Here is a 9,319-nt window from a genome sequence, read left to right as displayed (position 1 = left end):
TCGCGCTAGTAGTTAGTTCGAAAGAGACTTGTGCCCACGCATGAGTACATACTCGGAATATTATTAGAATCGCCACGACTCTTTCGAAAGAGCGTCTGGTTAACCCCCCTGCCTTTTCGTACCCTCTCTCTCTCTCTCTCTCTCTCTCTCTCTCTCTATCTATCTGCCTTTCTCTCGACTCATTACTGAAAGACGGCATCTTACAGGAATTCTAAAAGAAATAGGTCCCAGACTCTTAAGCCGTAACAGAACCCTGTACCCAATGCTAACCAATGTTAAGGTGATCGATAGCGCCCTTCAGGGATTCCTGGAAGAGAGTAACATTGTGGAACATTACTGAATGTATTCGATAATCCTTCATGTGCCCACATTTTTGTAATTTTCTGTAAGCCGACTTCGTATTTATTCCATTTCGTGCACGTGTCTACACGTACTTCACGAAGTAATATGTTTTGTGGAAGCTGCTTCGTGAGCTGCATTTCCCGCATTCATGTAAGACGATGTTCGATGTGTTTTACGCAATATCTCTCCCGAAATGTTTCAATAAATTCGCGTCACCTGAACTGTTCTGAGCTGTTTCATCTTGTTCTGAACTGTCTCCTCCGGTGTGTTGCTGAGGTATTGCTATAATAAGTACGTTGTCTTACATTTTCTTTCCATATTCGGGCTATATTAAAGACGCCCCATTTGCTCTGCGAAACTTCCATTGGAGACAAAATTAAATGCGAGTGAAAAAGCTAAGATATAAATGTTATAAACGCAACTGAAACTAAAAAGGTCTGGCTGACTTATATTTGCTTGCTTGTCGCTTTATTTGAAGGTATAGCTGAAGCTTGCAAAAGGCTCTAACTTATAAAGCAACACATCGTTCAACGGAAATACGAATCGAAAGTTAGTCAAGCTATGTGCTTTGCACTGTTCGCCTTCGGAGATTCAGCTATGTCGTTCAGTGACAACCAACCACCAGCTTCAGTGCGTTGAACTTCTCCGCACTCCTGTGATTTATATACATATATATATAAAGCGCGCAGTCCTGTGAGATATAACGACTCAATTATGCTATCATCCCGCTAGTTTTCACTACCCACGCATATGAATCCCAGCAAAGGCCCTGTAGAACTTTGTGCATGACGTTGACCTTTGAGTAAACATTCGAATCGCTTTTATCTTCTATACTAGCGGATTCATTCTTTTTTTTTTACGCTGTCATTTTCACTGCTGTATACATACGCGTGTAACAAACTGCGCAACTTTCCACCTAAATGCAGCCTGGTGGGAGTGAGGTAAAGGTCAAAAGCGTGTGACATTTCGGACACGCGAACGTCCATTCACCTCTCCACGATTTCGTAATCTATATTTTTGCAGTCACGGCTTTTTATTTCTGGCGTTCACAAAGAACGTCCGAAGTGTCGTCTTAGAGTGACACTATTTACAAAAGCTTTTACGTACGCGCCAAACCCCCTTTCGAGCAAACATCTTTTGCGTGTATCGTGAATTCAGTGTGTTTTTATCCCCCCCCCCCGAATTTACGTATGAAGGGCTGTCGCATTGCCTTCCTGCCTGCCCGCCTGTTTGTTTGTTTGTTTGCTTGCTTGCTTGCTTTTCAACACGACAGTGTTTTATGCCGGGGTCCACCAAGTATATTGTCACGAAGTCGTGACGTCGACGAAGACAGCAGTCGGCGTTTTTAAGATGAAACTGTTTATTTGGCCGAACTTGTGGCCGGGAAACAAAGTTAATTTACAGCAATACACACGGTATGCGCTGATAGCGGCGAATAGAGTGTCGACCGTCGATCAACTGACGAGCGGTCAAGCGCGTCGGCTTTTATACAGGCGCTATCGAACTTTCCAGCGATATCGCTGGTGGCGGCGTTATCTCTTGACAAAGCTGGAACATTCGCGTGCGGTGCGCCATCTTAACGGAACGTTCTAAAACAATCGCGAAACTTCTTACACATCGCGGCGCGGCCTGCGCAGTGCATTGCCCACAGTCTTTGTGGGTGAAGCTTCAACTCATGAAAAATAAGACGCGCGGCAATATCCGTTACGGATATGACGCTGATAAAATGGGCGCCAATAGGCGAGAAAGAAAAAAAGTCAGTTTCGCCGCAACGGCGAAGCAATGAATGCGATAGCAACAAAGTGGAATGCAACGCGAAGAACGGAAAGCAGCTCGAAATTGCCAGCGCGTCGCTCGAGCCCAGAGGACGCACGAAAAGAACGCACACAGGACGAGCGCGAACTATCATGCGTCACAGCTCGATACTTGAAGCACACTGCTGAAACATAAAGCAGGGCGCACGAAACGAACGAACAGGTACACACAGGACGAGCGCGAACTAAATGCCGCAGTTGTTACTTATTTCTGTTTGAACAGCGCGCTCCTTTCGCAAACGCAGCCGCTGCAGCAAGCGAAGTGACCTTCGTACGCTCTGTGACTTCAGCGAGGACATCGCGGGGAAAGCACAAGACATACAACCTCCCGATCCACCCCCCCCCCCGCCCGCCCCCCTTCTTTCCTTGAGGTCAGCGCACGAAGGCGACCACGCCCTGTAGGGCAAGGAGCATCGTCGTTCGCAGGAGCGGGGCGACGACCTTTAAAGCCCAGCGCCCAGTGCCCACATCGCGCCATCTGGCTGGTGAGTAAGAAAGCACGCTGAAGTAAATGGCGTATATAAAGAGCAGTCAGCGGAAGGGCAAGGTTCTCCCTGCGCAAATATTAGAAGAAGCGAGCGAGCTGGCCGACGACCTTTAAATGCGCCGATTGCGTTCCTGGCGCCATCTCGCTGGTAATGAACAAACGCTTATAAGCCACTGCAGTCTCCGAGTCCGGCCAGCGGTAAAGGGTGCGTATATAACGCTCGCCGTTAGCTACCTCGGGGATATGCGTTTTGTGGCGTAGTAGTTAGCGCCACGTGCTGCGGAGTGAGAGGTCCCTGGTTCGATTCCGCGTTTCGGAAGCATTTTTCTGAATTATCTTTCCTTGGGGCTTATATATATATATATATATATATATATATATATACACGGTGCATGACGGCGGCGGCGAGGGACAAAACCAGCCGAGACTGCCCATATAATTGCTATCGCAATAAAAACAAAGGAAAGATCCGCCGTTGCGAATCGAACCCACGACCTTGCAGAGTGACGGTAAGTGCTTGTCGCGCAACCGACTAGGCTACCTTGGTAGTTGCTGGTCGCTTCGCGAACGCGCTTTATATCTTTCACACATTCTCTCTCGCACGGTGCTCTCTGTTGGCGGTGTAGGTATAGGCGGGGAGGAGCGGGGTGTTGCCGCCGTCTGTGAGAGGTGAAAAGAAGTAATACGTCACGATCGACACTTACTAGCGCTTACTTCGAGATTGCCCACGATCTCGGGTCATGGTTAAAGCGTCTCGAAACCAGTGAGGGACACTGGCCGAGCTGGCGTCGACGAGGCACCCTAGACGCAGTTACGTTCTTTGCCTTTCGCTTCGAGTTAGCTTGCGCCGGCTCATCGGAGTAGTGCAGCTTCCACATGCACCAATGGGATTTCTCCGCCGCCTACTGCTTCGACTGCGAGAGCACCGACTAACAAAACTGCTGCAATACGCGTTGCAGAAAGGACACGATTTCGACGGGCGAGTGTCGTGCCTTGGTGGAGCGAGACAGAGGCCAGCGGGACGCACGCGTTTGCGGCTCAAGCTACGAACCTCTGCCTCCCGTGTTGCTGAAGCGCAGTGTGGCAGTGTATGCATGAGCACAGGCGTCGGTTACCCATTGCTAGAAAGCGCACACCGTGCCGTTTGTCTCCTTAATTGACGACAATTTGAAGTGCATATCGGGTACCAGTGTTGATTATGAGATTGTTGATGTCATCTTTACGCGGGATTCACGATTCGCTGTGTCCAAATATATGTTCACAACTTCAGTTACCACAACGGTTTAATCATGATCATGGGCGTTAGTCGTCGCGATGGAGACGTGCCACTAGGCGTCAGCATGGGTGCATCCACGTCAAACGGTGCTATAGCTGCCAAACACGAATAGACATTGTACAAGCTCTCATATGTCACTGCCCAATAAGCACTACTTCTGTGAAGACACGTTTCACTTTCGTGTTATACCGATTCCTATGACGGAAGGATCAGCCATGTTCTTTTTATTTATATATGAAAAAAAAAATATGGGAACGTAGGCTACGTTAGAACCGGCTATCCCATTTGTTTGTTTGTTTGTTTGTTTGTTTGTTTGTTTGTTTGTTTGTTTGTTTGTTTGTTTGTTTGTTTGTTTGTTTGTTTGTTTGTTTTATATATGAGAAAAAATATTGGAAGGTAGGTTACGTTAGAGCCGGCTATCCCATCATCATGATAGTAGTATTGAAGACAAGAAAATTAGGAAGACTAAAAGAATAAGCAAATGAAAATAATCAGAAGCACTATTTACATATACAATATGTGGCGTATAAAGCATGAGCAGAATCTAAGGGCATAGTCCATTACATATAGCGGATAGAGTCCGTATATATAATTGTTTTTGTGCACTTACATATATCATGACTATGATATATGTTCATTAATAATTCAACACTATTAAAGGGAGCAATAATAACGACTATAAACAGTTCATTACACTTGTGTTTGTTTTAATCAGCAAGGCACTTGTCAAAAAGAGTGGTGACGTTGGCTTGCTTGAAGAGTGTGGTGGCATTTCAGTCCTTAATGCATCGCCTTCGAGTAGTCATGGCCATAGTGTAAGAGACGCTGAGATTTTTTTTTGTATTTTCGCATCCTTATGGGGGCGATTAACATTCTTTGGATACGTGACGCACTTTCCGAGATGCTTCTCTGTTTAATAATTGTTTTACCAACTTTATTACCAACTTAGGACAGTGGGTTAGGACCACCCTTTGTTTATTCTGACAAGTTATTTCGAACAAACATTGCCAGAAATGCAGCTGCCAACCAACATTATTACTTCCCACAAAACCCTACATTTCGAAACATTATTATTATATCGACATAAATTATTTTTCTTTTGAGTTCTAGTGTCACTATTCTAAACTGCCCTGTTCATGCTAACTGTTCATCTGTCGTTTCTCGTGGCCCACCGCACAATACTTGTATTCTCTCCTTTATGTGTTTAGTTTTTCTTTTTTCTTTCATCATTACGTAATGTCAAGATAGCAACTTCAAAGTTCAGCAATAAATTGTTTGCCAATTCCCCCAGCGTGGGTAGTTGCCTTGTTGCAAAATCATCATGATTACCCTCGAGCACGCAAAACAAGCGCGTGCGCCGAGAAGAAGGTGCGAGGAAGAAGCAAGCTAGGGCTTCAATCGTATAACCGCAAGCATGTCAAGCTCTAGCGAAGGTTTCCTGTCCACTTCGGGGGATAGGCTGCACAAACCCAAACTGAAGTCGACTTCCAGGACAAAGATGTTGACGTCAGTTCCAGAAGCGAAGCCAGAAGCCGGAGGAGGTTCGGCCTCAGGCAAACAAGTCGAAAAGCGTTCGGGAGGCAAGAAGACTTCCGGACACCGGACACCGGCGAGCACAGAAATACCTTCGAAGCAATTTTCCCGGGAGAAGCTGACGCCCCAGGAGATTACACGCGCTGCTCCAAAGAAGCACATCACCTTACCGGATGGCCAGTCTGATATAACCAAGTCCAGCCGCAGGAGCATTCAAAAGGTAATTCCTCACATTCCTCGAACTTATCGGAACAAACGCAAGACAATACCTCGTGCTAACAGCGGAGTGAAAGAAGCAGCCAAGTCCGCCGAGGGCTCATTACGGTCCGCGAAGTCAACGTCACTGTTGGAAAGCGTCCCCGCATTTCGCTTATTAGACGACGCGAAGGCCTCCGCACCTCCACTCACTGGCGACATTCCACCCGGCAAAGAACACAGTTCAAGTGACGACGCCTTCGAAATAGAGCATCCTCTTCTGCGTGTCCCCACGTCTGAAGACCTAGAGCGGGCCGAAATCAATCCGGAGAAAGACAGGGATCCTGCCCACTTCACACGTCACGGGTCCGGGCGACCGTCTAGCAGGATTAGCTTGGACGATCCCCACGACCGTTCGCAAAAGCGCACCAGGAGACGCTCTTTGGCAGGGAAGCACGAAAAGAGAAAAACGTTATCGCCAGGCGCCAAACACAGCTCGACGTCATTCAGTGCGCCTCAACTCGCAGAATCTGGCGAACGTGTTCCCCTCGTTAGCCGCGAACAGTGCAAGCAAGCCGCCATCAGCACTCAAGCCAGGCCCGCCGTCGCCTTAACGTTGGACGACATGGCGGAGTCGCACAAGAACAGGACTTGGCTGCCGGGCAGACGTCCTTCTACCGCCACGCGCACAAGCGTGGCGCGCGGTGACGTACGTCCCAAAAGGTCTGCCGCGTATGAAGAGGCCCGTGCGCCCCTTTTGCCGGGTGCCATCCCTGGAGACTACGAGGTGCTTGGTGACCGCATGTCCAGCGAGGAGTACGTTCTGTATCCGTTAGCGGTTTTCCTCTTGGTTGGTTTTGCGCTGGTCGTCATCTTCATTTTCATTCCCCGAAACAACGTGGCGAGGCGCGCCAATCCCCATAAACATGGACTCACGGGCACCTGCGAGTCACCAAGCTGCTTCAGGGACGCGGTCTACCTTAACAGCCTTCTTTCGTGGGACAAACTAGACCCGTGCGACGATTTCTACGCGTTTGTCTGTCGACAGTGGGAAGGCAGCTACGCAACGCCATCTCCAGGGTCCTTCGTTTCTGTGGACGACGATTTTGCGGCTTTCCTCGAAGGTGAATTTTACGCCTACCTTCAGCAAGATTCCTCGGGAAAGAACAGCCACCTACAACCAATCATCGACCTCCACCGCAAGTGCATGGACAAAACACGCATTGAGGATGCAGAGTGGGATCCTTTGCTCGAACTGATGTCTCGCGTTTCTCTCGATGGATTCCCACTGACGCCCCCGGTAAGGAAGACCCTCTCAGTGTGGCGAACGGCAGCGAAGATACTTCGACTAACGGGAAGTGCTGCGCTACTTGGAGTCGGGATATGTTCCAAACATTCAACGGTGCACACCGACATCGTGTTAATAGGGCTCCCCGATATGATAACCAATAATGACAATATCGATATAAATGAAGCCGTTCGCCTTTACACCAGGAGTGCTTTTGCGGCCATGAATTCGTTGAAGAAGCAGTACATGCCACCGTCGTTCACTCTAAGCATAATCAAATTTGCGACCGACCTGGAGAAGCTCGCCGACGTGACGTCCACGGAAAATGCTTCCTCGGTGGACTCCTTGCGGTCACTGCCGCAGCTTGCCATCTTCCTGGAAGAGATTTTCAAGGACGTCAATTCGACTCTTTACTCCGGCGAAACAACGGAAGCCATGTTACAACCTGCCCCCGCTGTAAGCGAGATAATACAACTCGCTGACGACACCGACATCGCCACCGTAATAAACTACCTCGGCGTTCGACTTATGACTCAGGTCTCCCCGTTCGTCCCGCAATCTGGACTCGACGAATTTTATAGCGCGCTTCTTTACGGAAAGCGTAGAGGCAACTTGCCTCGCTGGCAGCTGTGCCTGCGAGCCGCGGAAAAGGCTCTCCTCCCACTGACGAACCTCGCCGTTCTCACCGATCTCAACGCGCACGTCTCCATATCCGGGCTTCGAAACCTCGCGAAAGATATCATCGCGGAATTCAAGAACGACATCGACGCGTCTCCTTATTTCACGCCAGCGTCCAAAGACATTATTCGAAGCGTACTGAACACGACACGCCTGCTAGTCGCCGGACCGGACTGGCTGAACGACAGCGTTGCAATAGACGCGTACGTTCGGGCGCTCTCGGTGAGCACTGTAAGCGATAGCAGCGCTCTTGACACCTACGTGATCTACCACGAGCACGATTTCCTGACATCACTCGCTCGGGGCTCGGCGCAGCGTTGGAGCCGTTCCACTTTCAGCACAGACTGTTGGTACGAGCCTTACCCGGACACCATATACGTTCCCTTGCTAGTTTTTAACGTATCGAGAGCCAAGGACGAGGGCGCGGACGCCCTGCAGTTATCTCGTGCAGGACCCCGTCTGATGCGCTGCGCCTTCGATGCGCTCATTTCCAAGACACGCGCTTCGACAGGAGTGAATGACCAATGGCTGGAGGGAGAAACCAAGGCCAAACTACGCGAGGTTGAGGCGTGCCTCGACTCACCTGAAGCTTCGCTGTTGGATCGCTTCAAGAGAACGCGCGATGTGCTCGCGGCTAACTTTTCTTTCGAGAACTTCATTGAGGCCGCGCGGACGTCTCGGCATCCCCTTGCTCTTATGCTACCGCCGAACCGTCTTGTGACAGAGCAGCGGCTCTTCTTCATCTACTTGATGCTTCAGAGTTGCGAAAAGAGCGGAGGCGCGGAGAACCGCGCTCCCATCGCGAGTAGCGACTGGAATATCGTACTTCGGAACACCGAACAGTTTCCGGTCGAGTTTAGCTGCAGCTCCGAAACTCCCATGAACGTACAAAAGAAGTGCCTAAATGTTTAGACGTAAATACTCGTACCTTCAGTGTTCAAAACGTTCCTCAATAATTATATTGCAAAGACGGATATTATAAGTCTAATTGCATCTTCGAGAATACAGCGCTAGAATATTACCTGGTGGACAACATGGTTAATATTTAGGCTTTTTTTTGGTATATATTTTCGACTGTGTCGAACGTATTACTGCGTAGAGCAAATCACAGAATTGTAAGGTGGTATGAATCCTGCGTGAATGAAGGGGGCGTTTTATGTGCTTGCGTGGGTATCATAAATATTTCGTCATGCATTGGCTGTATACTACACTGCCGCTAGTAGCAAGCGTATTGCGTAGTTGTTTTACCATAAAGCGCGCCTCATGTGACTTACGTTTAGGGCACGTGCTGCGCGTTCTTGCGCTACCACGTTCCCTCATTCGATTACGCTAAAGGACAACAAATAATACATTGAATAATTTATTATGCCGCGACTGAACTCTGGTCACGCAAACCGCGACATTTTTCGACAGAGTATGTGATAGATACACTACAATTTATAACTTGTTGAGCTCCTGTCCTGTGTCCGTCTTCTTCGCGTCCCCGTTATTTTAGCGCTCCCTTGTTCCGTATCAAATAAAACGCCAAAGCTTCCGCGAACTGCGATAAAAACTACAGGACGACCAAAGTCATATGGCTGCTTCGCAAGTGTAAATTAGTCGTCCCTTTTCCTGCGAGCGCGTTTTAGTGCTTTCAGAAATGCTTCAACCATGTTCGCTTAACACTTTGTCAGCTGTCATTGAAGGCAGGCGCTAAGGCATATCTA

At 48.8% G+C, this 9,319-nt stretch overlaps 1 protein-coding gene across 1 annotated transcript; it reads left to right on the top strand.

Moving 5' to 3' along the window:
- The first annotated feature begins 6,272 nt into the window (after positions 1–6,272).
- LOC125757883 (endothelin-converting enzyme 1-like) lies at positions 6,273–8,525 on the top strand. The gene has a single exon (XM_049414176.1). It carries the CDS (start codon positions 6,273–6,275, stop codon positions 8,523–8,525), a length of 2,253 nt encoding a protein of 750 aa, XP_049270133.1.
- The last annotated feature ends 794 nt before the right edge of the window (positions 8,526–9,319 follow it).

This window comes from Rhipicephalus sanguineus, chromosome 3, assembly GCF_013339695.2.
Source record: "Rhipicephalus sanguineus isolate Rsan-2018 chromosome 3, BIME_Rsan_1.4, whole genome shotgun sequence".
Lineage (NCBI taxonomy): Eukaryota > Metazoa > Arthropoda > Arachnida > Ixodida > Ixodidae > Rhipicephalus > Rhipicephalus sanguineus.
Note: the sequence above shows the minus strand (reverse complement) of the source record. Positions and strands in the feature narration are given on the sequence as shown.

What these genes read in the sequence shown, in the direction of transcription:
- LOC125757883 (XM_049414176.1), top strand. Translation starts at nt 6,273, where the DNA reads ATGGCGGAGTCGCACAAGAACAGGACTTGGCTGCCGGGCAGACGTCCT.